This window comes from Netta rufina, assembly GCF_964035555.1.
Source record: "Netta rufina genome assembly, chromosome: 2".
NCBI classification, from domain to species: domain Eukaryota; kingdom Metazoa; phylum Chordata; class Aves; order Anseriformes; family Anatidae; genus Netta; species Netta rufina.
This window is the reverse complement of record NC_140124.1, coordinates 110,299,976-110,327,146: the sequence shown is the minus strand read 5'-3', so window position 1 is coordinate 110,327,146 and position 27,171 is coordinate 110,299,976. Positions and strand designations below refer to the sequence as shown.

The following is a 27,171-nucleotide window of genomic DNA, read 5'->3' as shown; positions in this document are numbered from 1 at the left end:
ACTTGACTCCTGCACAGATTCAACTAGAAGATAGCAGCTGCAGCTTTGGACACGGCTTCAAACTCAGGAAATGCTCCGTGTGGCTCATGTAACAGTATTACTAAAAGTAGATGTGTTAAGTTACTAAAACACTTCTGTTTTCAAGAGGTTGCATCTTTCTTCTAGAAACCTAAACCAGCTGCATTGCAAGTTGAATAGCTTTTTTGTCAACGAAACTGAGGTGATGTGTACGAGAATGGACTGCTAAACCACTGACACTAATTTTAAATGCAGGTCAATGCAATTTTTGTCTCTATTTTTAAGGGGGAAGCCATCACAAGTTGTAATATTTTTAGTACTATTTGCCAAAATGTCTTGTATATACTTTATTATAAAATAGCAATTTTGTAGTTCAAAAATCTACTTAAATGCAATAAATTAAGTTTATACATTCCAGTGGGAAGAGTATTTTCAGAAAGTTGTGGGCTTCATGAGAGCTTGTTCTCCAAATACTTGTTTGAAGAAGGTGACATGTTCTTCACAGTGCTCACCTAAGGGGGCAAAATAAAAGTTTGTTAACATTGGAATTGAGGAACTGAGAAGCAAGATGGTTTAGTTTAGTTTACCTTAGTTAAGTAGTAACTTACATCTTTGTATTAGAGTTGAAAAAGTTTTAACTGTGGAATGCTTTAAGGTATTTCTACTCCTGTGACAGATTGTGCTGTGGTAAAGCGGGTGCTTGATCTAGTTCCTCTGTCTGACCTGTGGCCTTGCACCCATTCAAGTTCTCTGTGCTCCAGATTTAAAATCCTGATTTTAAATCTGGAAATAGGATTTAAATCTGAAAAATAGGATTCTGAGCTTTTGGACTATCTGGTGACTAACAACATGAGCAGTTTGGCTTGGGTTCTAAAATGAGAGGAACTGTAGCATAAAACAGGCCTTGAGTTTTGTCTGTGGAAGCAGACAGCTGAACACAAAGGCTGCATCTTGGTCCAGCTTCTGGCTTCAGAGACATACACCAATGGGAGGTACCAGCTTTTGCTAAACTAAGTGATGCAGCTACCCAACAAGTTACCTTCACCTGAGAATTCCTGTTTGGCTTGGAGTTGCTTTACTCTACATGCAGTGTAAAGAAAGGGGTAAGCCAAGTTAACTTTGGGAGTATGCTTACAGGTAAGACTAAACTAGACTCCAGCTGAGTCTGTATCAGAAGACAGAACTCAGTGCGTGTTCGCCTGTAAGTGGCACAGGTCTTAGTTCTGTCTGTACAACAAATCACCGGTGTTGCACTGCATATTGCTTACCTGGTGTGAAGCTAGGGTTTCCTCGTAATCGCTGATTCCTTTGTTCAAAGAATCTGAAGATAGTGTAGAAAAGCATGTCGTCATCTGCTTGTTTTGCTGCGTCAAGGAATTTGCGGGCTGAAATACTGTCGTGTCCTCCAATGCCCCTGATGAATCTCAAGGCAGCCAAAACTTGGTGTTTGGACAACAGAACTTCCACTATTTCATCATTTGCCGTGGAAAGCCTCTGAAATCAATCACAGCTGTAAGAGCGTGCTCCTAAGAAATGCTTTATGTGCTAGCTAGTCACGTCAAGCTTGGTCAGGTAAGCTGTTTGACAAATCTAACCCCAGTGTGACATGGAGATACCGCAGTTTGAAATGCTTACTTTTAACATGTCCAGAGAGAGCTGATGTGCAGGAGGGTAAATGCTTTCCAGGGACAGTAACAGACAAGCCTAGGGCAAAAGTAGAAATAACCTTGAAATTCTGAAGCTATTCCCCCCTCTATCACCAGTTTATTGAAGCAGTTTGCCTTACGTACCAAAGGCTTGGAGTCACTGAGCACGTGGTACTGAAGAAACTGATGGAGCATGTAGAACAAGTTGTGTTGGACAAGGGTTTTGATGACCAGCTCGTACAAATAGTGCTGTGAATACAAGAAGACCACCAAAGGCATGTGTACTGGGTCTGGCTGGGATGTTAACTTTCCCGGCAGCAGCCCATACAGTGCTGTGCTCTGCACTTGTAGCTGGAACAGCAGTGTTATCACACCAGTGTTGTGTCTGCTGCTGAGCAGCAGTGGCACAGCATTGGGCCTCTCTCTAACCCTCCTAGGGGGTGGGCAAAAAGTGAGGAGAGAAACATCACCAGGGCAGCTGACCTAAACCAATCAAAGGGATATTCCATACCATGTGGTGTCACACTCAGCAATAGAAGGTGGAAACAGGAAGAAGAGGGGAGGGGTGGGCTCTCGCTGTGAAAACACTGGTCCTCCTCCCAAACACCGGCTACGTGCTTGAGGCCCTGCTTCAAGGACGTGGTCAAGCACCACTCGTGTGGGAAGCAGAGAGTAATTTCTTTCCTCTGCACTTCCACATAGCCTTTATTTGTTTTGTTTGTTTGTTTTCCTCCCTTTTTTTCCTTTCCCCCTCCCTTTCCCCTTTCTTTCCTTTAGTTAAATTGTTTAGTTAACAATAATCTTTCTTTAATAATTATTATTTTTTCCCTTTAATTAAATTACCCTTATCTCAACCCATGAGTTGTTCTTTACTTTACTTCCCCTCCTCATCTAAGGAGGGGGAGTGAGAGAACGGTTGTGGTGTTTAGCTGCCTAGCACGGTAAAACCACCCCAGCATGTCTCAACGCTGGTGTTCAGATGTAGAAGGTGGTGGTGGACAGAACTCAAACACACGGCCAAGAATGTTTTGATATTCCCTGTAACTTGCGAGAGTGAGGTGCTACAGTCGGTGCTTTACCTGAACTGCAATCTGGAACTGGTTGAGAGAGCGAATATATTCCATCAGGACTGCTATTGTGAACTTGTGAGGTGCTTCCTAGACAAGAAAAAAAGTGTTAGGTAGAACTTCCCTCGCTTTCCCTTCTAGTGACAAGTTAACACCACGCAAACAGAGAAACAAGATGTTTTAAACCTGGCAGGAATAAAGAGAGCCTCCTGCTTGCTACTTCTAGCAGTCAGCTCAGTTCAGCAGTAGTCTCACAGCAAACCTCTCGCTTAGCATGGACTTACCTTCTTCTCTGTAAATACAGAGAGCACGTGGGTGTACATGTCAGACTGGTCAATAACTGCTTGAGTGCGGACTGGGCGTTTCAGAAGGGGATTACTTCTACTCTGGCCTGCTTCTACAACCTGCAAGGAGAAACCCTTTAAGAACAGCGTAGTCTCGTAGTACAGTTTTAGTTAAATCTTGTCTAGATAGACTGTTTAGAATCGGTTCCCCATTGAAAACGTTTTATTATTGAGCAAACTCACATCTGTGGTTAAGTTATACTGGATGCATTCTGACTGGGGGCTTTGATAATGAAATTGAAAACAAATGGAGTTGCTACTTATATTATCTTAAGGCCAGGAGATAAATGGGCATAAAATGTTGTGGCAGGCCCACCTACTTAACAGAAGTTTTGTATCTGGCTGTGCTGCAAGAGCAGAACCTGCTACATTGACAGGAGCTCTGACATGCAGCAGTGTTCAAGAGGTTGTGCAGTGGTATAGTGTGCCAGGAAATCAGGGGTGTGGAACTACTGCAACCACTACAGCTTCGAAGCTGCTTTTTGAACTTCTACCTTCTTTCTTTCTTGCCTACGAGGGTATGGTAGTTGTCTTACTGGAGATGAACTACGTGGAGGTGGAGGGAGAGATGGAGCGTTTAGATGATCTTTGATGTCCCCTCCAACCCATTCTGTGAACTTCCACAGCAGAGTGCTGAACAAAGCCCACATCCCCAAGTTGGGGGGGGAGGAATTGCGTGTTGCACAAGTCTTTCTTCTGTGAGTTTGAGGACTGCATGGGACTGACCTTAGGGGGAACCTGACATTCCTAAGTAAAGAACAAGTATTTGGCCTTTACCACATGATGCAACTTGATATTCCAATAGTGTTTCAAATAGTGTTATCCCATCTCTGCAAGCTGCTAACATGGTTTACCATAGTATAGCTTTGCTCAGCTTCCAAGTACTTCTTATATTCATGATTCAGTTTGTCAAAAACAGTTGCAATCACGGGTAGTGATCCCCTTTCCGGCTCACTGAGCACTGAAAAGATAAAAAAAAAAAAAAAACTATGAGGAGAAGTAACAAGGGCTTTAAAGGTATCTTGAAAAAGGTGATTTCTGAACTGTATGCTTAACTGAAAATGTTTCTTTAGTGTCAGATGTATTTTAACTAAATGGGGGTAGCAGAAAGTTGAATTATTTCATGTTGTTAATTCCTTTAGGGTGGTGACTGAGACTTGATATGACAAAGCCTGTTTCAGAGCTGATCTCAACTCTAAGACCAGTCCAGCTAACCTGTACAAGTATTTGAGGAGGCAGTGTTGCACTTTCAATAGAGACAAAGCACTTAAACTTACTTTGAGAGCATACAGCCAGGATAACCATTTTGCATTCTTTTCTTTGGAGAAGGAAATCCATTAGTCTTCCTTTATCAAGCAAGAGGTTAACTACAGGCTCAAGCTTCACTTGAAGATTCCAGAGGTAACCTTGAGTTGAAGGAATAAAATAAGCTGAATTGCTGTAGAAAACAGGGATATCCAAATTATATTTATACCACAAAGGACAATGCAGATTGATTTCCTAAATGTGGTTTAAAGCAGCATAACCCTGATAGGACTTATAAAGGATATGCTCATCCCCAGTTAGCACTGTTAAGAGTAGACATCTTTACTAGGTGCACCTGCTTGGTCACTGTTTCAAGCTGCTTTGTGCACTGAAGGTATAAAGGAGTCACCGGTTTTAAGTCAGAAAGTTAGGTTCCTTGATAATACCATACAGGATATGTTCTGGATTTGTGATGGAAGCAACACTGATTGATTGGTAACGTGTTTTGGTTCTTGCTGAGTAGTGTCTACACAGCCAAGATCCTTTCATCTTCTCAAGTTGGGCTGTCAGCATGGAGGCTAGAGCCGCACAAAAAGCCAGGAGTGGATACAGACAAGGCAGATGGCCCAAACTGACCAAGGAACTATCCGTAACATATTCCATGCTCAACCAAAAATGGTGGAGGGAAAGCACGAGGGGACTGCGTTGTGGCCTTTGTTTTCCCCAGTAACTGTTACATGTGCTGAAGCCCTGCTTTCTTTTAAAAATGGAATAGAGAAAACTAATTCCTTATTTCGCTCACATTGCACGTGCAGCTTTGGTTTACCTACTGAACTGAATCTCAACCCACACCTTTTCTCACTTCTGTCCTTCTGATTCTCTTCTCCTTTCCACTGGGGAGCAAGCAGCTGGGTGGTACTGAGCTGCCTCCTGACGTTAAACCCCACCAGCTAGCCACCATTTCACAACGAGTTACAGTGTAGTACAGCTCACCTTCACTTGCACTGATGATAATATCAGGTTGAAAGACAATCCATGAAGATGAATCTAAATGTTAAAGTTCAACACCCGTTTAAGCACTGATTCTAGTTGCTACTGTACTCATAAAATTGTACTGAAGCAGAATGAGTTAACATGCTTGCATTCACTGACACAGCCTTTCTCTTGCAAGATCTTGAAACGTCCTTGGATGTTTATCTGGTTTCATGGTGTATTTATCCACTAATTTCACACAAGTATCTCAAATGACTAAGGAATACTTGCATTACACTGGTATCCCTTATTTATAACTGTGTAAAAGTAGTAAAGGCTCTTATGAAGCATACTACTTCCTCCTGAAGTGGTAAATGAGCTAAATCTAAAGGTAGTGAGTCAGGCTATCATGCTGGTTTTTTTCCACGCCTGGTACACAGGAGTCTGACATGAAGAGCACTTAAAGGATACAGAGTTTACACGGAACAGGAGACTGACTTGTTACAGAGGCTGGACCTGCAGAAAAATTAACATCAGCTGAAGAACAATAGCAGCCTGGCAGCTCCTGTGCTAACAAAACACAAAGCACAAGCTTACAGGGAAAAGGCAAGTAGAGGTTGTAACATTCTAGCAGTCCTACCCAAGCAGGCAAAACAAAACAAAAAAGTTACATGCAGTTGTGTAACTAGATCATCTGTAAGGAAAGCTGACATGCAGGAAATCATGCATGCTGAAGTATTCCATCTCTAACACTGTGACTCCAAATGCAGAGTCTCCTACTTCCTTTATTTACATGTAATTGCTCTTGTTCCTTAAAAAGCGGTGTAGGTTCGTATCTGCTGGTAGTAACCTTTACTCACAGATTTATCACATACTTTCTTATCAGTGACTTCAGAATTTTGTTGTCAGAGAGCTTTTAAAGTGCAATCATCCCAAAAGAAGAGTTTTTTTTCTGTAGAGAGTGCCATGCTGTTTTGCCATAGGGTAGTAGAACTACGCTCAAACTGTTTCTAGGTATTAGCAAACAATTTTCACAATGAAAAATGATCTGCTACACTTTTATTACAGGAGAGCAGAAAGACAATCCAGGAAGAATAATCTAGAATCATCTTTAGTATTGATGCGAAGCTGATCTTAAACTTGACTCTAAGCCTGAACTGTCTTTCAGCCTCATGATGTGGCCTAGAAAATTAAATAGTTACAACGTAGGCCAGAGAAGCATGAAGTGCTTTGGAGTACACACCAGTTTTTAGAGCTGTGGTCAACGGGGAAAGGACAGGGCATACAAATAGTCTACAACAAAATTTGAAAGATCTCTGCTCTAATACTTTGAAGTACTATAGCAACTGTACAGCTTAAGTAGCATCTTTTCTGTAAGAAGCATGAATTCAGGATAAAAATTTCTTATCAGTTCCTTGCTATTTTCTTTCTTCCCTCATCTTCTCCTTCCTCACTAGGTATCACGGATGCATTAGTAGGCTGAAGCACTCTGGTATGCCAGCTGTTGCGTTTAGACAATGCTGATAATAGGTTAGAGTATTTATTATATAGCATAATAGTTCTACCTGCTACAGGTATTTGGTAAGGTTGTATTGAGCGAGGTGGAAGTACAAATTGATGGATGGTAGTAGACCCATCAAATTCTCCTTTTAGCTTGATGTCAAATATGACTGACGTCTGAAAGGGACAAGAGAAATTAGTTTTCACCAAATACAAATTCCCACCCATTTACATGTATTCAGGTCACTTTTCCTATTTTGGAACGGGTTGCCCAGGAAGCTGGTGGAGCCACCATGCCTGATGGTGTTAAAGGAGAAGTTGGACGTGGTGCTTGGGGACACGGTTCAGTGGGTGACATTGGTGGTAGGGGGATGGTTGGGCCCGATGATCTTGGAGGGCTTTTCCAACCTTATTGAGTCAGATTTCCTTGTTGTGTTCTGCATAACATCATGTCAAACTCACTGGTTAGTTATGGACTCTAGAAATTGAGAAAAAATCTGCACCCACCTATGATATCCTCATACTCACACCATTCAGTCTTGTTAAATAAACAGCTTACTAATGTTTTCACCCTGCATGGACAACAGTCGTAGTAAAAACCTCACATGGTGGAAATCTGCTTCAGTGCCAATGAGACGTGACTTGGCAGCTACCCTACTCAGTGTGGTATTTGTTTTGTAGGTTGATACAGCCATATTTATTCTCCAGCATAAGATCATGTGTGTTCCTATAAGTTTTCACAGACCTGGGCTTTCAAACTAAACGTTTTTTGTCATAGAAACTGGTCGTTCACATTTTTGTGATACAAGAAGTTCCCAGGATTAATAATTTAGCATCCAATTTAGCTCTGCCTCTCGACAATGCCTTAAAAACCTACACAATGCAGCAGAATATCACAGTAAAATAATAATAATAATAATAATAAAAGGACACAAAAAGAGGCATTAGAAAAAAAAACTGATGAAGTGTTATTCCCAACAAGGCCAAGGGTAAGTTTGAATCTTCTACCTTTATGGTGTTTCTTCCCCTGCAAGTACTCTGGCTTTCAGCAGTGCTAAGAACACACAGATATTTTCTAGAGCTAACGTGTATAGTTATGAAAATGTCCAACTTTTGGAAGTTAGGACAAGAAAATATAAACAAATCAGACCTCGGTATCCTGATGATGTACTACCACCAAGTTATCCACGACATTTAGTGCAAACTTTCCAGTTCTGTTGAGCTTTAAAATGTGCGTCTTCTTACAGGAGCCCTCTCTATGGAAATACAGAAGAGCTGGTCAGTAAGCCTGTTCAGAACAGAAAAGCAGAAGTCTCTTACACACAGAACTGCCCTGAAAGTTCTTTATTCTGCTCTTACCTTGGCAAGTGATAGAGGACTACTTCTGCTCCTGTACTATTGGAAGTCCTTGAGTGATGCCGCAAATAGAGAACATAAAGCTGCCCGTATCTGATGAGACAACAGGATTAAAACATTATTTGACAACCAAGAGCTGGGAAGGAGATGAGACCTAGGACATCCTTTCTGAAACAAAGGCATAAAGCTGTCTTACTCTAACGTCCTGTTAGAACCATGTTTTAGAATAACAGAGATGAGATTGCCTAAGTCAAACGAGCAATTAAAAGTGAAAGACTTGGTAAATCACAACACAGTCTACACACATGCAAATTAGACATAAGGCTACCTCTATCGGCACATCAGCTCAAAAATGAAATGTTCTCAAGATATCTGTACTAATCAAGAACAATTTCATGTAAGACTCCTCAGTTTGCATCTCATCCCCACCCTGCCTCAGGAGAGTTGCTTAGACTCTTTCTTCAAGGCAGTAACCAAAGCCCTTTAAAGCAGGAGTACTGCTAAAACAAGAAACAAGTGCAACCGTGTTACCATTCTTGTCTTCTCAGAGCCTCCCCCAACTCTCCTACTTTTCCAAGGAAAGAAAAGGCTGGATTAGTCAGATACATACATTGTAGCCATGGCAATATCTCTTTCGGAAAGGCTGAGCTTGGAGGACTTGGGTGCTGCAGGTAACTCAATTTCAAATTTTGATAGTTTTGACATTGTTCCACTCTGTTCAACAGAAACAACAACAAAAAGCAGAAATCCAACATTAAGACTTGAAACTGGAAGGTGGCCTCGACTAAGTGTTAGTCAAAGGTTAGATGAATAGCACCCCCGTGAGGGGAAGAACAGTGATAGCTGAAAAGAAAGATGACTGACACCTTTCTACTGGGATCCTAAACAAATACTTAAGATACCACAGTATCATCTTGTTATTATAACATCAGCTCCAGCTAGAAAAACATTTCAATCTTAGTTAAGGCAACACAAATTTGTATGCAAATCCCAATGAAATTGGCTTGGAGATCTCAAACCTAAGTTCTCTCAACTTCCTCCTTCACAGTGAAAGGTGCTCCAACTCTTGAATAGCTGCTTACTGGGAAGGGGAAAAATACCAGTAATTCCTATCAGTCACAGTCTCCTTTTGTTCCTATTAGCTCCAGAATCTGCATTAAACTGAGAGCATATCCTTGTTCCCACTCAAGGTTTCCTCCTCTCTTCCTCTTTTTGCATGGAATTTAAGCAAATTTTCAGAGTTGTCAAAACTTCTACTGAGTTTCACCATTCTCGTTAACTCGTTCTTGAGTGTGATATGCAAATACTACAGAAATTTCTTCTTTGCTAGAGCTTTATTTTCAAGAGATCATTTTAGCACAGTACTTTTCTCAGGAAATCTTTATAGACTACTTTCTGAACACAAAGTAAGAGTTATTTAGCTACAACTTGACACAAAATATGAAGGAGAGGGAAGCATAAAGTCCTCACAAAGAAAGCAGTGGAAGTATGTTCCACCTAGAGAACCAAGCGAGTATTACTTCAGGATCCAGTCAAGATCCTACATGAGATCAACCCAAACCAAGAAAACCATCTGAATATGCTTCTTTTTAAGTATGCTGCCTTAGACTATCATAGCAATGTGTAAGCCCTTAAAAGAAACAAGATGAAGCCAGTAGTTTTGTTCTTCGTTTTCTCTAAATCTTCTTACTGTACAATTAACTTAAAGAAAATTCTAACTTTCACTGCAGTGTTTTTCCAAGCCATAATGAGAAATATTTTCACGGGAACCCTTACTGTTGTCCACAGGGAAGAGCACCAAGAAAAATAAATAGGGTAAACCTAGCCCTATGCTAGGGTAAACCATGCTTGGAACAATACCTGTTTCTTAAGCACTACATTTTTATTTTTCAAGTTCATCCACTCGCATGTAGAAGGATATAGTTAAAATTGTAAGTGAAAGGCCCTTATTTTTAGTTTATAATGCTAGAGAGTTCAAATGCCCACATAAAAATAAAAGATTTACATAAATGAAAAAAAGAGATCTTGAAGAATACTTAAGTTGGCAAGTACTGTGTCACTGATTTTATGTCAATGATTTTCTGTTCCCCTTTCTCAACAGGAACTGCCCAACGTTAGCTCAGTACACTTCTTTCCAAAGAGGACATAAGGAAAAAGTGAATTAATTTTAAGCTGTTGCCTAGAATCTAGCTTATAGATTTTGCTTTGTTCTTTGCTTATTGTCATGTAAAGATGTAAACATGTACCTCTTGGAAGAAATACAGGAAAAGCAAGAGAATGCTTGAATGAAGTAGCAACCTTAAAAAAAGCAAGCACTCAAAACAAAAGAAAGTGTGGAACACAGCCCTTTACCTTGAAATAGAATGGCTGCAGGACATTGCCAAGGACAGTGGTTGACAAAAGAATAACAGAGCTCTCTGGACAGTACATGTACCAGTTGACATTGATACTCTGATTCTTCAGAAGTTTTAAACTTCGTTTCTCTGGTAGTACCTGGAAGTGTGAGATAGTACCATTATATAAATATCAGGATTCCAACAGCATAAACAGCATAGAACTCCGGAGAAGTTTACCATATCCCTCATCACCAGTGTCCAAAAGGGCTGCTTATTCTTTAGATTTCTCAAAAAACACATGCAGAGGTAATTAAAAAAAACCACACAGGCTACCTCAGACAATTAATTGACCAATGTAAAAGGAAGCTACCAATTTGCAGAAGGATATCACTATCCTAATCAACATTTGTTCTTCATTGCGTTTGAAAGCATGCACACATCTTCCTTGATCACAGAATGGCCAAGGTTGACAGCGACCTTGGAAGATCATCTCGTCCAAAATGCTGATTTGTTCTGCATGAAGTAGTATTTCACATTAAATTTATAAATTTGTTTCTATACTTGCCAAGAGCACATCAATCTTGAGTTCTCAATACTTTATTGAGAACTCCTTTACAGAGGACCTTTGTTAGATGCACTACATTACCTATTAAGTTTCCCTCACTCTGAAAAAAAGTATTTACCTTAAAGTAGTCTAAACAAAGAGCGGTACATTTTATGGAGCATTTTCTCAGTTTGAAAGCTAGAAGAAAATAATTCAAAGATACGGGAAGAAATTAAGATCTTCTGATTTCTAAATCCATCTAACCTACAGGAGTTGTTTGCATTACCTGATAGAATTCAATTCCTTGATCTGTGATGAAGACGATTTCTGTTGAACTTGTCCAGCAGAATCCTAGAATATTGGCATTCTTGGTCTTTTAACAAACAAGCAAACAAGAACTTTTACTCGGAAAAAGTAACTATTCAGATATGCTAATATTATTAATGAAGAATGTGAGGTCAAAGGCCTTTTAGTTATCCAGTCACTAGAGTTCACGCACTTGGCAGCTGAACACCCAATATACATCAGCTGTTTTTGTCGAAGACTCCCAAAACCATGTACAAACGTAACTACCGTGTGACTTGAGCTTTTGGTAGCATGTAAAATTTACAAGTTTATTACACAGTCAATTTTTCTTCTCCCCCAAAAGACGACCGAGTTCTTCAGGTTCAAACCATACTGCCAATTCAAGTAATTCTTGGCAAGAAAAGCCTGTTCCTTCCAGTGACAGAAACAAAGAACCAAGATGTCCCATGACTACACTCAGAACTCCGTCATAAATCCTTGCTATAATGCTTTACTCAAATGCATAATCCTCAATAATGAAGCAGAGAGTGCTTTAAAGCCCATGAGAACAAAGGAATCTTTGCAAATCCCAACGTTTAAAAAATTTACTTTGGCATTCTATTACCCCACACTGTATTTTCTTAGTTAACGACTGGAAAGTACCAAGGACAGAAGCAGCTGGTTCTCATAAACCGATCATCAAGAAATGAGAAGGGTTGTTTAACAACACCAGATAGTGAGCTGTTAGTAGTTTGTGTACTCTATCACTGATCAGTAAAATTAGGGCAAAACATCAGAATTAACATGTCTTAATATAATTACTTTAAAAAACAAAACAATACAAAACACCACCACCAACTAATCAGCTCTTGGTTTCTTTTCCTCCCCAAACCTTGACATGTGTTGCTTTCACAACATTTCCAGTTCCTTCTAGGAAAGAATTAGAGTGACTGAAGCAGGAAGGGTTGTATTTTTTTTGTGTGGCATTGTTAATACCTGTTAATTTACCTCAATTCAGACAGACAGTAGTGACTACCTATCTCTTACTTCACTTTAGTGTTTTGGAAGGTATCTCAATTAGTTCTCTTTTAGAGACCAGCAGCATAATTAACATTAGAGTTTCACCTAGGCCTATAAGCTTTAAACGTTTATTTACCTTACATTCCTGTGTATATTCTAGCTGAGGGCTGTCTGGAATAAAATTCAAGAAATCCTGCAACAACACACATGAAACACATCAGCAGTTGTGAAGCACAGAATACTATACGTACAAGAAAACAGATATTAGATGATCAAGTTATTTTGGATGAGATACGTAGAAATAAGCTTGACTTAATATATTCTCCTGCACCACAGCCAGGAACTCTTTATAGGATCCAGCTCCACCCCTCCACCTTCCTTAAAGGATGATACCCACAGAAGAATAACACTGCCTGGCAGCTGCTCAGCCTCTCAGGTTGAGAGGAACTTTCACTACAGCTGTTGACAGCCACCAAACTCAGTGTTGAGTTTGACAGCCTGTTGACACCCTCTCAAACTTCAGCCTCAGAGACTTCTACTCCGGTACTGTAAGTACTAGAGTTCCAGCTCCAATTCCCTTCCTGTCTGCGGGGCGCAGGAGTCTTACCACGCTTTTCGATGTTCTCTGCACAGCCAGTATCTTGTTTCCCAAGGAAAACTTGATGCATTTTACTTCACCCTTGTCTTCCATTCTATATAGGAAGAAAAAGAAGTTGTGTGAACACTGTCTAAAATAGTTTGTTACAGAATTCTGTAATACACCCTCAAAATAAGGGGGAGACGGAAAAGTGTAAAGCAAATACTTTTGAACATAACTTCGGAGAGTTGCTGGACACGTACAGGATTCAGAAGTTGGCAAGGTAACAGCAGTTCACTCCTCAGAAGTGCTGAACACATCCATGACAAAAACATGGCTGGGAATGCAAACTAGCACCTGAAGTTACTAGAGCTGCTCAGCTCCGTTGGCCTACGATGGGGAATTGAAAGACTGCAGAACTATTCAATCCTGCAGTCTTGTCTCTGTCCCAGGACAACTGCTAATGGACACAAGGCTACTCACTTCCCCACTAAGATTCATCCTCTAGAAGAATTTCTGAAATTGAAGTGGGAATGAGGTTAACAGCACAGTAAACAAATTGCTTCCTCCACACCTGGGTTTAGGCAGCCTTTGAGTAAAAGAGTACTTCCTAACACACAGGCAGCAGAGTACAGAGAGCCATCACTTTAAACAGAGGCATTTATTAAATAGTTTTCTGAAGATAAAGTAGCTTCATTGAAAATACTCCTGTCAGATTCCGGGGGAAGGGGGTGGGGATGACTTTCAACAAGAAAGAGAAGATAAAAATAAACCAAATCAAATTAAAAAAAAAAAAAAAAGAAACAAAAACCAAGAAATCCGGAAGTCAAAAATAAGATGCTTGAATCACTGGCATGAAATTCAAAAGCTAGAGTTCTCTGCACTCTTAGGTTTACCTCACTTTCTTTAGCTGCTAAACCACATCCTTGGAAAAGTGGCAGCTGCTGTAAGCATCATAAGATTGAAGCCCAATAATCTCTCACATTTACAACATGTTTTAATGAAATATTGCTGTTACAGAAAAAGCCACAGCTTTGTTGTTTTTTTGTTTTTTTGTTTTTTTTCAGAAGACTATAGATTCATAAGAGAAAAGCATGCCATCTCAATTACAAGAAGATTATGTCTAAGAACAAAATAGAAAGACAATCACAACTACTTTTAAGTTTTATGCTGGGAATACAGTAGATCAGGACTAAATACCACATAATTTTAAGACCTCAGAATAGTATTCTAAGACAATACAAGTGAAGGTGCCTTACCTGAATGAAATGGGATTTCTGTCCTCCAAGCCTTTAACAACAACTCCTGTAGCTCCACCAGATCGAACAGCAAAAACCTATTACAAAGGGAAAAATCCATTATTTTCTCTGGAGCTCTAAGTTTACATAGGTACTTACACAACACTGTAGGCATTTTCTGAACTGCTGGGCAAGAAAAATGCAGAAGCAGTTTGTATAAGCTTTTTTATTTGTTTTGTATATTCTTACTTACCTAATTCAGGTATTACTAAAAAGAATTACCTAAGAGCAGGGCATTGTTTAAGGAAAACAGCTTGGGGACTGGGAAGGGATGAACCACAACTCGCTGGCCCAGAAGGATGATCTTGTCAGAACATGTCAGTAGATAGGAATACGCTAATAGTCATCTGCAGTTTTGCCTGCACCTAAGAAGTGTCAGCTGACTTGCACTAACAACCTAAGGATTTCTTTAGCACAACTGCTTAGACATTTGTGTGTAACCTGCTAGATGTATACTGCTTGTCAACTACCATAAGCTAACAGTAAGATGAAAAAAGCATGCTCTACAAAGTTCAACTGGCTTATAAAAAAAAGGCAGATGCCTTATTGTTATAGTCTTGGAATAATGACATAACGATATACTGTTTCGTAATACTAACCACGCTGATGGTGCAGTACGCTCATGCAGGAATACAGGTTTCAAGGCTATAAACTGCAAGCAAGTCCATAGTCTCACCATAATGATAAAAAAAACATTTGTAAATACTTTTAATATTGATGTAGATAGAAAACGAAGGTCACTTTCTTTTCCTTTGTGCAAGACAAGAAGACAGCAAGGAACAAGCTCTCAGAAGGGGAAAATAGTCATTGAAATGATAGAGGGGTAGAGATGATTTAGATATACACTGGAAATTAAACAATTTTAGATTAGCAAGAAAAAGATAGAGAATTAAAGTTACAATTGAAAATAAGTTGGTTTTGAGAGGGCTCGACATCCACATTATGATCCAGTGCCTCCAGACAAGTGCACTTCCACGCTCATATTTCAACCGTCCCTTGAAATGTACGTTAAGTATAATGGTTTATAGAGGAAAAAGGACCCCAATAAGCCTGAACATGGAACAGCAGTAATATATTCACAACAAAAATGTTGCACACACACACACACGGTGCCATTTGTGTGGGGAAGAAAGCCTGCACATTTCAAGCCAGCCACCAGCATCAGGTCAGGCTCAGCCGCCGAACCGAGAAACTAAAAGGGGGGTGGAAAAAAATATTAAAAGAGGGACCAAAATAAATACAAAGGGCGTCAGGAAGGCTCGCCGCCGCACCCACCTGCTTGTTGGCCTCGTCGAAGAAGACGCAGTTGACGGGGTTGGCCTTCTCGAAGTGCACGGGCCGGCCGCACAGCGCCAGGTAGCAGCCGCCGCCGCCGCCGCCGCCGCCGCCGCCGCCCCGGCTCTCGCCGCCGCCGCCATCTTCTCCCCCCGGCGCCCCGTCCTCCTCCTCCCCCCCCGGCGGCGGCTCGCGGCTCATGGCGGCCGCACCAACGGTCCCCAACGGTCCTCAACCGTCCCCAACGGTCCCCGGCCGGCCGGGCGGCCGCTTCCTGTTTACACCGCCTGGCCGCATGACGCGCGAGCGGCCCGCCTCACGGGCGGTGCTGCCGCCATCTTGGGGGGGGGGGGGGGGGGGGGGGGATAGGGGGCTGTGAGGGGCCGCCTCTGCCTCAGGTGCGGAGCGTGCTCAAGCGATTTTTTGTGGGTTTTTTTTGTGTTTACCATCCCCCTATTACCACTGTCACCCATAAACCATGTCACCAAGCACCACGTCCAACCTTTCCTTGAACACCCCCAGGGACGGTGATTCCACCACCTCCCTGGGCAACCCGTCCCAGTGCCTGGCTGCTCTTCCTGAGGAGAAATGCCTCCTCATTGCCAACCTGAACCTCCCCTGGCGCAACTCGAGGCCATTCCCTCTGGTCCCATCACTAGTACAACCTCAAAGAAAATTGAGACTGAGCAAATTTTACTGCAGGACATTCATGCAATACAATCAGCCCCACCAGCTTCAATTCACAGGCTCAAGGACCATCGCTTCATTTTTTTATATTTTATTTTTAAATCTGTCCAAGGCAGATTCTAGTAAGAAATTAAAAACAGAAATACCAACTGAGGCTTCTACTCAAGCACAACAGAACAAGTCTCCTGTTTCAAAATCACATCTCAAAAAACGCACCCCAGACTTCCAGTTATTTGTGCTCTCTTTCTCTCACTTCCAATGCAAACATCCCTACTGATCTAACATCCTTCCTTGACAAGAATGCTGTAACATAGTAGATAGCTGCTTTGAGAGAAACGTTTGTTTCCCTAAGAAATATTAGGAGTACTTAGACTTTTAATAAGTCTAGAATATGAATATTTTTCTTTTTAAATACCTTATCCTCTGAATGCTCTGAGGAAGGTTGGGTTCTATGTGCCAACAGCAGGCTCCAGTCTTCCTGAAGGTGTTGGATAACTGTGGCACTCCACATCCCTACGTAATTCTGTTCATTCCCTGATGTCTTTATTTTGGGCAACTGCTTCACTGAGTGGTGAAGACATATCCACAACACATAAGCTGCTTTACTTACAAAAGTAAGGGGTAAAAGCAAGAAGATTGGCACAAATTTATAAAGAAAAAAAAAAGAAAAAAAAGGATCCAAATACCTCCAATGCAACTGGCCAAAAAAAAAAAAAAAAAAGTCAAAGTTATTTACTGTTTATGTAGCACCCATGAAAATAGTCATTTTTCTGTTGTTAAAGAGAGTACTCCCTAACTCTGGTTTAGCATAGCACTGAGGATCGGCGATGGCCAGTACGATGCAAAGAACCACACAAGAATGCCACTGCAAGATCTAAAGTTTTTACTTCATAACCAGTTCTCCAATTATTAAAAAGAAAACCAAATCACTTTCACAGCACACTGGGAGAATGTCACATGTAGCAACACAATATTCTGCTTGATAGAACAGCACCAGAAACAGCAATTTAAAAAGTTGATCCAAACTTCTTAATTCCAAACCACCCAACTAGATCAGTTCATCTTCAAATGTGCTGGAGGGAAAACATTGCTAGACTTTTAAAACTTGCTAAAATAAGAAGACTGGCATTAAGAATAAAAGCATGAAAGAAAGATGAATCGACTTTTCTCTTTTCCAATTGTAATCAAAAAGCTTAACTTCAAAGTAATTCTGATCAGTATTTAGTTTTCATAGTGTATGATTATCTTCTACATGAGTAAGCAGGTTTGGTGCTCTACCCAGATTTTCAGTGCAGATGCAAAGGTTTGAGTGTTTGTTTTCTTGACTTGCACCGAGTTCTTGGAACTACTTGTATATTAAGATTGAAAGCAACTGATTTTACTCTTTGTTATGCATCTTGGATGCAGCCCTCAGGACTTCCAGCATATCACTAAAGAAGTCCTCTGCAGGTTGGATTCAGATCAGTTTCTCTTAATACCCAATTGTATTCACAGAGACAGTTAGAGCCAGACTCCACGTACTTTTAATGAAAAGGTCCAGACTTTTCTTTCCATGTATAAAGACGTTGTTTTGTTAAATTAACAGTTTCATGATTACAGCACAGTTTGACTTTTCATTTTGCCCTGGGTGAAGGACGAAAGGCTCATTGACACGGTTGCGATACACAATTTTTTAATTTGTTTTTCAAGTCGCAAAAGGGAAAAAAGAGGGACTCTTTTTTGAGTCTGCTTTCTCACTAACTGGTTTAGTTGATCTAAACTCTTTTTTTTTTCTTTTTTTTTTTTTTTAAGTATAACATATAAGCTCTGAATGACACAAAATATGACCACCTCAGCCACATCAGCCTAATGTAACCAGACAATTGGTGAAGCTGTCAGACCATCCCAAGTAGTGACATTCCATTCCCGCAGTGCCAGCCTGACGTGTGGGCGAAATTAAAAACAAAAATCAAACAAGAAAAAAAACAAAACACTGAGGCATCACCATACGCTCACTGTGTTTTCCATTTTGGCATTCCCAGTCAACCACTCTCTCTTGACATTGGCAGTTGACATTTACCACTGCACTAACATAGTCAGAAGCAGCATATCTGTGTTGGTTTCTCGTGGTTTTGTTTTTTGTTTTTTTTTTTTTCTTAAAAGCAGCTATACAGCCAGTGCTATTCATCATAAATAGGTGGGTCTCCATCACTTGAAAACGTGGACACTTTCTTTCCATGATTCTGCACGTGATCTTCATTTCTCTTCTCCAAAGCTTCAATCTAGAAAGCCAAAGAAAATAGAAAAAAAAAACATACTGAAATCATAAAGCCAAGCTGTGCCTGAATGTTCCTAAATAGTGTTAAAATATACCTTTAGATGACTGATCAGGTATATACAATAATTTTATTTTAATGATTCTGTCACATGTGGTGCAATACGCTTGGGCAATACAGCTTGAAACATCTGTTCTCAAAAAATTAGTAAAAGGAGCAGCGCTCTTTTGCAGCTTCATGCTATATAACGACTGAAATGCATGAGCTGCAGGGAAGACAGAAGATTCTTAGGACTCCAGCTGTACTCCCCAAAGTACAAAAGCATCCCTTTATCCAACTCTGATCATCTCCACTGTAATTCAGCCAATCCACCAACACTGGAGAAATTCCAAGTGATATTAAGATTACAAAGCCACTGTAGTCATAGTCAGCGGTGACAGTAGAAGACAGTTATACTTAAACATTTTGTGCAATCCAAGTAACACAGTCCTGTAGTTTACTTTAATCTTCAAATTGTTATGTTTGAAATACTTCCTCTTGTACTCCAAGGGAGGTAATTGTAGTTACTAAAGTCAAAGCCTGAAGTTTAAGGATGGGTGGCTCAACTTCACCGATACACAAACAGTATGTCTTTCCCATAAAACCCGTAGGCAAAAAGATGACATTGAACCCCCACACACACCTTAGCTCACAACACAGTCAGCGAGGCAATTTTTGTTTTGCTTAATAAATTCATCTTGGAAAGTCTAAGAAACCCTCGTGACTATTTCACTTTGTGTTTCCTTTACCCCTTGATCAGTTTGAGGACCTGTTCCCCAAGTCAAATGTTCCAAACCTGCTACATACTGGACTAGCATAAACTTCATACTTGGGAGCAGGGCATCAGGAATGGGACAGGGAGGTCTGTGAATCTGAGTTTCTGAAAAATGTTTGTATGAGGAAGAAATAATGAAGTTTTAGAAGGGGGATGCAGAGTAATTGCTGAAATTATACTCGTATTAATCATACAAACTGAACTGGGAAAGTTAAGGTATTGCAATAGCTCCTCGCTAACCAACTCAAGATGTTAAACACAGAAAGTTGTACCTCTTCTATGAAGTCTACTTCGTTGTCAGCTGTAATATTTAAACCTGAGACAGCGTTGAAGAGCTCACGCTCATTAAGTGCTTCTGCCACACCTCCTTTCTGGAAGAACTAGGCAACATAAAAAGGAGACATTAAACACTTTACAAAACAAAATACTCCTTTTTCTTCCACAAATTACAACTTAAGTTTTTAGTCAAAATGACATTTTTGCTTTTTGTCTGGTAGCAACCAAGAGAAGTTCTAATTTCCACTGGTACAGTTTTATTCTTCCATACTTCTTCCTTTTCAGAGAAGAACACCATCAGTATGGACAACATGCAAGAATAATCCTACGCATTTCCAGCCACAACCATTTTTTTTTGGAGTTGTGTTGGTTGATTTTAAATTAGCTCTGAATTTCAATGATGCTGTTTCAACTTGGAAAAAACACTCAGCCTAACAGACGATCGTCAAAGAGGTCCTACCTGTGAAACATTCCTACAGTCTCTGAACAAAAACTCAAGTCCGTGAGGATGGGTGGGCTCCACAGACTGACTGACATCAATAAGCCAAACCTGAAGGCGGAGACAGCAATTTGTTTTGTGTTAACATTTCACATCGGATGCAACCTTTCCTTCCCACTTCAAAAATATGCTCACCTTGCCGTCATGCCAAAGCATGTTGTATTCACTCAGATCTGCATGGACCAGGTTGCACTCTTTATACAACTGCTGCATCATCTGCAAGGAACAAAATCAATGCGTGAATCAAGTGTGCTAAGCGTGCTATTCCCAATGATAACATTTGCAGGGCGAGCACAACAAAGTGTTTCCCCACCCACCATTTACATTATTTCTTCCAAATCTTCAGTGAAGCTTCACAGGGAACTACAGTTTTGGTAAGCTGCCAGCAAACGAAGCTTTTATCACTGAGCTTAGCTTTGGCAAGTGAGAAGAATCAGTCTCGTAAACTCATGTCAACTCTGCCAACAGTCCAAGTGCATGAGAGAGATAAACGTGTTCTCTAAAAATACCTGTCACTCTTACCCCCATTGCGTAGGGGAAAGAAAAAAAAAGTCTCAGTTTTAGATGACGAATCCTAATTAATATCCATATTTGGTTCATTTAAAACACGGTTGTGTTGCTCTACTGATCTCAGGATGTGACGTACAGACCACTCACAGCACCAAGCTGACAGGGGCAGAGGGTGTTGTTGTTGTTTTGTTTGCTTGTTTGTTTATGACCATGGGAAGCTAATGGAGAGCAGACACTTAGCAGGTATGCGTCTGAAACAATTACAGTAGGAAACAGGAATTAGAACATTGCACCATGCAATATTCTAATTCATTCTCTGAGTACTACACTAGTTAAAAAAAAAAAAAAAAAAACAGGGGAGGGAGGTTTATTCACCAAAGTGTGTTTAAACATTGTAAATTAAGTATTCTACAAACTCAGAAGGACTTCAGAGAACTTTCTAAGCCACTTACTGCTTCTGTAAAAGGAGGACTAGTTGCTCATGACTTCCCTGCTACCAAGTATCCTTTCTGTCACCAAGTTCCAGCACGTTTTCTACTAGATTAAGATTATTTATTTGTATTATTTCTAGTGCTTAATTTCTCATTTATTCTAAGTCACTCATTAAACAGCAGTAAAATAAGCCTTTGGACTCCATACTTTGAAGCTGATGCAAGCATCCTGAAAAGTAAATAAATGCTGATTTGTCCTGTAAGTTATTTACCCAAAAGAAAAGTACAACCCAGAATTGGAGGAGAAATCAGCACTGTCTTACATTAAGAGTCTGATAGTAGGCCTTTTTCATATCTTCACTATTAAGTTTTACATCCTTTAGTTTAGGAGCTGGGACTTGATCCTGGCCAATGAAAGACATAACCAAGATGTGTTTCTTAAGGATAACCACTTGAGGACAAGGAATTCCTGCATTTTGCATTCTGTGAATCAAAAAATAGATACTGATTAAGAAAGAAACACCAAAACCAAAAAAGTAAAATTAAAAACCTAGAGTTCTAGTTCCTGCTTGCTCATTTCCAAGCTGTGTGTGAAGAACTTGACCCATTTCTTTGAAATACACCAGACTGGTAGTTGATTTTATATAGACATACTCCCCCCTCTCTATTTCAGATTGGATAATTCAGACTTTAAAGCCATAAGTGGGCCTAAAAACGCTAATGGAAAACTAATTACTTATACAGCTAGAGCCTGCTAACTTCATGGGCTTATAAACTCTGCTGCCAAATCCCTGAAGATGTTGACAATTCATTAAATTGTAAGAAATCAGAGGGTATGTTAAAAACAGAGAAGAGGAAACCAACAAGCATTTGGCTTTTTTTTTTTTTTTTTTTTTTACCTTGTTAAGTTATGCATTTCTTTCTCAGCCCACATACGAATAATCTTTCGTGGATTCAATTTGCTGAAGCGGTCTTTAAATCTGTAGTCATCCTTGATGTATTTGTCACGGTTCTTGAATTCATTAAGCGTCGTTTTAAACACTTTAATGGCACATTCTGGAGGTATAACTTTATCATCTTCAGTTGCACTTCTCATGGTAAGAGTTAAACACATAACAAAGGTAAGTATTCACATCTTTACAAGCAAATGTATGGTTGCTCTTTTGCCTTTTTGTTTGTTTGTTTTGTTTCTTTTTTAATACATTGCAAGATATAGTGATTTTTAACATGCAGGGAAAAGACTTGATTTTGTACTGAGTTTGAAAGCCACTTCAAGTTAAGTTTATAACAGTTCTACGATTAAACTTAGATATTGAATGTTTGATTTCAGGAATTCTGACAGTATGTTGCTCATCAAATAGGGTCCATCTCCCAACTTGTGAATATTTTAGTTAAATATCATAGCTAACAACAGTCCTGTTAATGGATATAATTACTTTGAGTACGTTACAAGTGAAAAAAACCTTGCATCAGTACAGCAATGGCAGTGCCACAGTGTTTTGTTAAGCAACTTAAAAGGCACTGAATTCTGAATAAGCAGAAGAACACTCCTGAATATCATTCAAGCACATGTCAAATAAAAACAAAAACAAACAAAACAAAGCAAAAGAACAACAACAACAAACATCCCCTTCAGCTCATCTTCCCTCCGCCCTCAACTCATGTCTCTCCTGACATCTCTAAACAGTTTATCTGTATTTGGGTTTTATTGGTTTCTTCTCAACATACATTGAACTAGAGGTGTTTCCTCATCCCAACACTATTCTCCAGGTAAACCAAAAGTAAGAAAGAGCACCTACACTGAGCTTCACAGATGGAGCTGGTAACACAGTGATCTCTATGTAAAGACAATCTGCAGGTAGCCTAAGATTATCATGATGGCCCCCTAGTGTGGGGCAAGTCAGTGGAAAGAGTTCTCTGAAATCTCAAGAATTTTTTGTAAAAAGGAATACTTTTTTCTACAGAAAGTCACCGCGGATTTGATCCTGTTCATCAAATGGTCTCAAGGAAGACAGCAGGAATTAATTTTGACTTCAAAGTCAGTATAATTTGGTTTTCAGAATTTATCATCACCTGCATACACGTGAATAAAACCTCGAAGTCTTAGCAACAAAACAGATGCAGATTGTTTGTATATTTTGTGGTTTCTCCCTTTTAGGCCATCTCTGACACTTCAGTGTACCGTGAGTACCAAACAACATACTTACGTTCCTCCATATGCATGAAAAACAACAGATTCTTTCCCTGTGCTGATGCAGCCTGTGATGGTCTCCAGCATCCCAGAATTGACCATCTTGTACAGAAGTAAACGTGTTTTAGGATCCACTGCTTTCTCCTATGGGTAAGAAATGAACACTCAATTCATTAAAACAATCCTTTGCTTTACGTTGAGTTAGAATATTTATACACTACTAGAGTCCAACCGGGCGCAAAAAAAAATGATGTGTTAGAACTCTGTTAGTACTTAAGAACACTCTGTAGTGTTTTCAAGAAGTCCTACACATGATGAACCTAATATCCCAAATATTATATTCCTTTTGTATGAGCTACAATGAAGTAAAACATTCAAGTTTGAAAGAGTCTGCTCCAAACTTACCCATTAAGCCTATTTACTGACTTCCAAAACTACTAACTAAAATTTACTTGGTCACCTGAGTTTCCTGACACTTGCTATGAAGATGTTTGGAGCCACAAACTTCAACCACAGCAGATTCATCCTCTAGAGAGTTTCTATAAATAATTCCTAAGCAGTTTACTCATTTCAGTCGAGTATGAGACAGGTTTAGAAAGAAAAACAGTAAATACTGGAAGCTGTTTATTCTTATTTTGATATGGCTCTCACAGTTAATGCAGCTCAAATGAAGACAGACTTTCTCTAGCAAGAGCTAATGCTATCTTCTTTGTCAATTATATCACTTAATTGTTTTACTCAAAATGGTTACGTTTCAAGGAATTACCCAAACAGTCTTCCATTGTTACACAAGATAAAGAGCATAAAGAAACTTCAAAAACATACAGCAGTGGAGTGCTCCTTCTTTTCATGGAGCCTTGCACTTCGACGTTCCTCTGAGTATGCGTGCTGCTTTAAGGCATTGAAGACTTGATTTGACAGCTTTAAGTCCATCCCAATTCCATCTCCAACTTGGAACCCAGGAGCAAACTATGAGGAGAAACATTAGAAATGTTAAGTATTGTTATTAGCCGACACCAGAAATTGGCACAAGCAAAAATTTCTCTTTATGATCTGCGAATCTAGTTTAAATTAGGACTTAAGTGACAACATTCCACACAGTGAGTTTCACGACATCATATTGCTGTAAACATATTGCTGTGAACTCAGAACTTGAAATTCTGCCCAAATTTGTAATAAGATTACCTAACATCCTGTAAAACAGCAACTGCAGCATCTCCTTGTTTGAAGCAGTTGTACCAGTTACATTAAAGAAAAGTGAAGGTAGGTACTGTGGGTACGCAGACTGAAAAGCTGTACATCAAACCACTGCCTGAAAACAAGTTCCTTAGTTGAGCAAGCAAAATTAATGTAAACAAAATTAGGTTGGATAGATACACTTCACAGGACTATCCTTGATGTTTTATTTGCCCAAGTACCACACTTACCAATAGCTTTGTATTGTCAAAACAGTTCTATGCAAGCTCTTGAATCGTGTCATTAACAAGCTATTATTAAATTAACAACAACAAAAATCAAGTCAAACTGGCAATTTGATAACTAAACCAACCACTGCATTGCCTTCATCTGATTTTTAAAAATAAGTAATTAAATAAAATTAGCATCATATACAGTAGTAGAGACATTACTTCTTTGGGTAAGTTACAGCATTCTGCATTCTGGTTTCACATGCAAAGCAAAATTCCCCTAAGCTTTCACTTACATTTTCCATACGAGCAGTGTTCTTTCTTCCACATACCACTTCATCGTGTTTAGTGGTAATGTCTTTTCCCTTTCCAATGAAGCCCTTTTTAGGTGTAGTAGTAGGTTTATCTGCCAGCAGTAAGAAAAAGCCAAGCTTTACATTGAAACAAACATTATTAATGCTAAGGTTCCACAATGCCCATAAAAATTACATATAGCTTTATTTACTAAAAAGAATAATATTTTAGTCCTATTATCTTAATGCAGTCTTATCTTCTCTTATCCTAAACACGTCAGATTCTTGCTATGTCATGACTTACTTTTATGTATTCTCTGGAGTGTCAGACAAAGTAATATTCAATATTTTGTGCAGATGCCCCAATATATTCTCTATAAAAATCAGATTTCAGCCGCTGAAGCTAAAATACTGGAAGACAGAAGCCTTAAGTTACCCGCCCAACTTCCTGCATAACACCTCCCAATTAGGTGACCTGGTTTTCCACAGAATTAGTGGAAAAGTTTCTTCTTACATTGAAGAAAACTAATTTTCTTATTTCTATCAGCTAAAGAAATTGTACTGTTTAGAACAGCCACATACCTGCCCTGTAAGGATCGTGACGGGTATCCTGCCAATCAACCTCATCCTCTGAACTGTCACTGTCAAAGGGATGCACCTTCCGATAATTTTCGAAGGATATGGAGACTTGAGAAAGAAAACAAATAAGCACGTCTGTGATTATCAGGGATTTGCTAAGTCTTCACAGCTCTGTCAGCTGAAGTAGAATGCCACTAGAATGCCTCCAAAGCCAAAATATTTCTTTTGATTAAAGTACCTTTGCTATCTCCGTTGAATTTCTTCTCTTCACGTCGAAGCTGTGCGTCATATTCCCTGTCAAATTCCATCTGCAGCATCTGGGCTAGCATTAGGTCACTAGAAGTGTCAATATTTTCTCCTGTAATAAAGGGTCCTTCAGCAACACTACATAAAATGGAAAAATGGATTCCAAAAATTAAATGCTGCAATCTAAACAGAAACATTCCTTTATACCATTTCAGCACTCTATACAAAAGATCTAGTGCAGAGCTCTGTAGGAACTAATGGATCTCAAATGCCCCCCAGATTCTTTTTACAACTACTTTGCTGGGCAAATTACTTCAATGTCTTTGTTTACCATTCTGTAAGAAGTGTGAGGCTCCATTTTTAAGATGTCCCTTACGAGAAAGAAGTCATATAGCTACATAAATGTATATAGATACATAAAAACAAAACATATGCACTATATATTAAAAATGAGACCAAAATCAGTGTTGCATTGCTGTGCTTCACAGAAAAGGCCACAGGCAGAATCTGTATGCATTTAGAACTAGTAAGCTCTGGGCCACAATTAGAGCTTCCAAGTACAGGGAGAATACGTGTGATATGCATAACCTGACAGTTTTCAAACTAACCATTAACAAAACTCCCTAAAAGAGGAGAAAAAAACATTTCTGACAACTTCTCTCAAACCATAGCTTATGGACTGGCTTAAAGCAACCAAAACAAGGTGAAGAAAATATCCAGAAAGGAGGAGTGGTAACAGAGGATAGTTTCTAAAGGAAGAGTTGTACCTGGGGAAGCCATCTTCACTGAAAAAGACCTGAAGGAGCAGAGTTAGGAAATACTGGGCAAGGCACTTACTATGGTGCTACGCTATAAGCACAGTGCACAGAAGGGGACAGAAGATGGGGATTTACAACTCTGGAGATGACTAATCCGGGGTTTAAACTTACGCAACCACTTCAGGAAAAGCAGCATTTTCTTCTTCCAGTTGCAGCTCTTTCGCCAGCTGTTCGCTCATTACCTCGGCGAGGGAACACGATATCGATGCAGGCTTGGGGGCTCCCCAGGGACACTGGAAATAAACATTTCGCTCAAGCCGGCAACCCCCATAACAGGTTAACAGCAGTGCCTCTAGGATAAACTGAGGTAATTTTTAAGGGCTTGTTGAGTTTTCTGAGTTCACACACAGCGCGTGTAAAAGTTCGGGGGGAATAACTGAAATCACTGGTTTATGGGCAATGTCCTCCCTCATTTCTGGACTTTCTGAAGGGAAAACCACCACGAAGGCGCCCTCGGAAGCCGTGAAGCCCTCCCCCAGCCCGGCTGGCTGCCTCCAGCCGCCCTCAGCGCCTCAGGGGGCGGCAGCCGCCGCTCTGCCCCCACAGCCGTCCCCACAGCCGCCCGCCCTCACCTTGCTCTGCCAGCCGGGGCCCGGCCCCGCGTCAGGCACGGCGGTGGCGGCCATCCCCAGCGGCTCCATGCGAGCTGCCAAGGCCGGGAGAGGAGGCGGAGGGAGGGAGGG

General features: G+C 40.1%; 2 protein-coding genes across 2 annotated transcripts; both read right to left on the bottom strand.

The window, feature by feature from the left end:
• Window positions 1-392: 392 nt before the first annotated feature.
• Window positions 393-15,684, bottom strand: RMC1 (regulator of MON1-CCZ1; the record flags this gene model as incomplete). Its single annotated transcript, XM_084282820.1, has 20 exons — window positions 393-530; window positions 1,287-1,512; window positions 1,654-1,722; window positions 1,809-1,913; window positions 2,744-2,821; window positions 3,016-3,135; window positions 3,930-4,036; window positions 4,353-4,481; window positions 5,314-5,367; window positions 5,764-5,808; window positions 6,858-6,969; window positions 7,943-8,048; window positions 8,152-8,241; window positions 8,759-8,862; window positions 10,501-10,641; window positions 11,315-11,401; window positions 12,470-12,526; window positions 12,941-13,025; window positions 14,170-14,246; window positions 15,484-15,684. The coding sequence occupies 20 exons, from the start codon at window positions 15,682-15,684 to the stop codon at window positions 451-453; spliced, it is 2,073 nt and encodes a 690-aa protein (XP_084138946.1). The 3' UTR covers window positions 393-450.
• A 1,354-nt stretch (window positions 15,685-17,038) lies between these two features.
• Window positions 17,039-27,161, bottom strand: RIOK3 (RIO kinase 3). Its single transcript, XM_084281514.1, has 13 exons — window positions 27,061-27,161; window positions 26,600-26,721; window positions 25,663-25,808; window positions 25,428-25,532; window positions 24,849-24,958; window positions 23,972-24,115; window positions 23,163-23,290; window positions 21,855-22,043; window positions 21,279-21,438; window positions 20,150-20,230; window positions 19,976-20,065; window positions 19,512-19,619; window positions 17,039-18,431 (listed from the first exon to the last, which is right to left on the bottom strand). Exons 1-13 carry the CDS (start codon window positions 27,127-27,129, stop codon window positions 18,330-18,332), a joined length of 1,554 nt encoding a protein of 517 aa, XP_084137640.1. The 5' UTR covers window positions 27,130-27,161; the 3' UTR covers window positions 17,039-18,329.
• Between the last annotated feature and the right edge of the window lie 10 nt (window positions 27,162-27,171).

Bases quoted from the DNA above. Each gene is read 5' to 3' on its own strand.
- RIOK3 (XM_084281514.1), bottom strand. From the start codon at position 27,129: ATGGAGCCGCTGGGGATGGCCGCCACCGCCGTGCCTGACGCGGGGCCG. The intron at 24,116-24,848 runs GTAAGTGAAAGC...TTCTCCTCATAG, and splicing joins ACACTGCTCGTATGGAAAAT to TTTGCTCCTGGGTTCCAAGT. The intron at 20,231-21,278 runs GTAAGACAGTGC...TGTTCCTTGCAG, and splicing joins CCTACTATCAGACTCTTAAT to ATGATGCAGCAGTTGTATAA.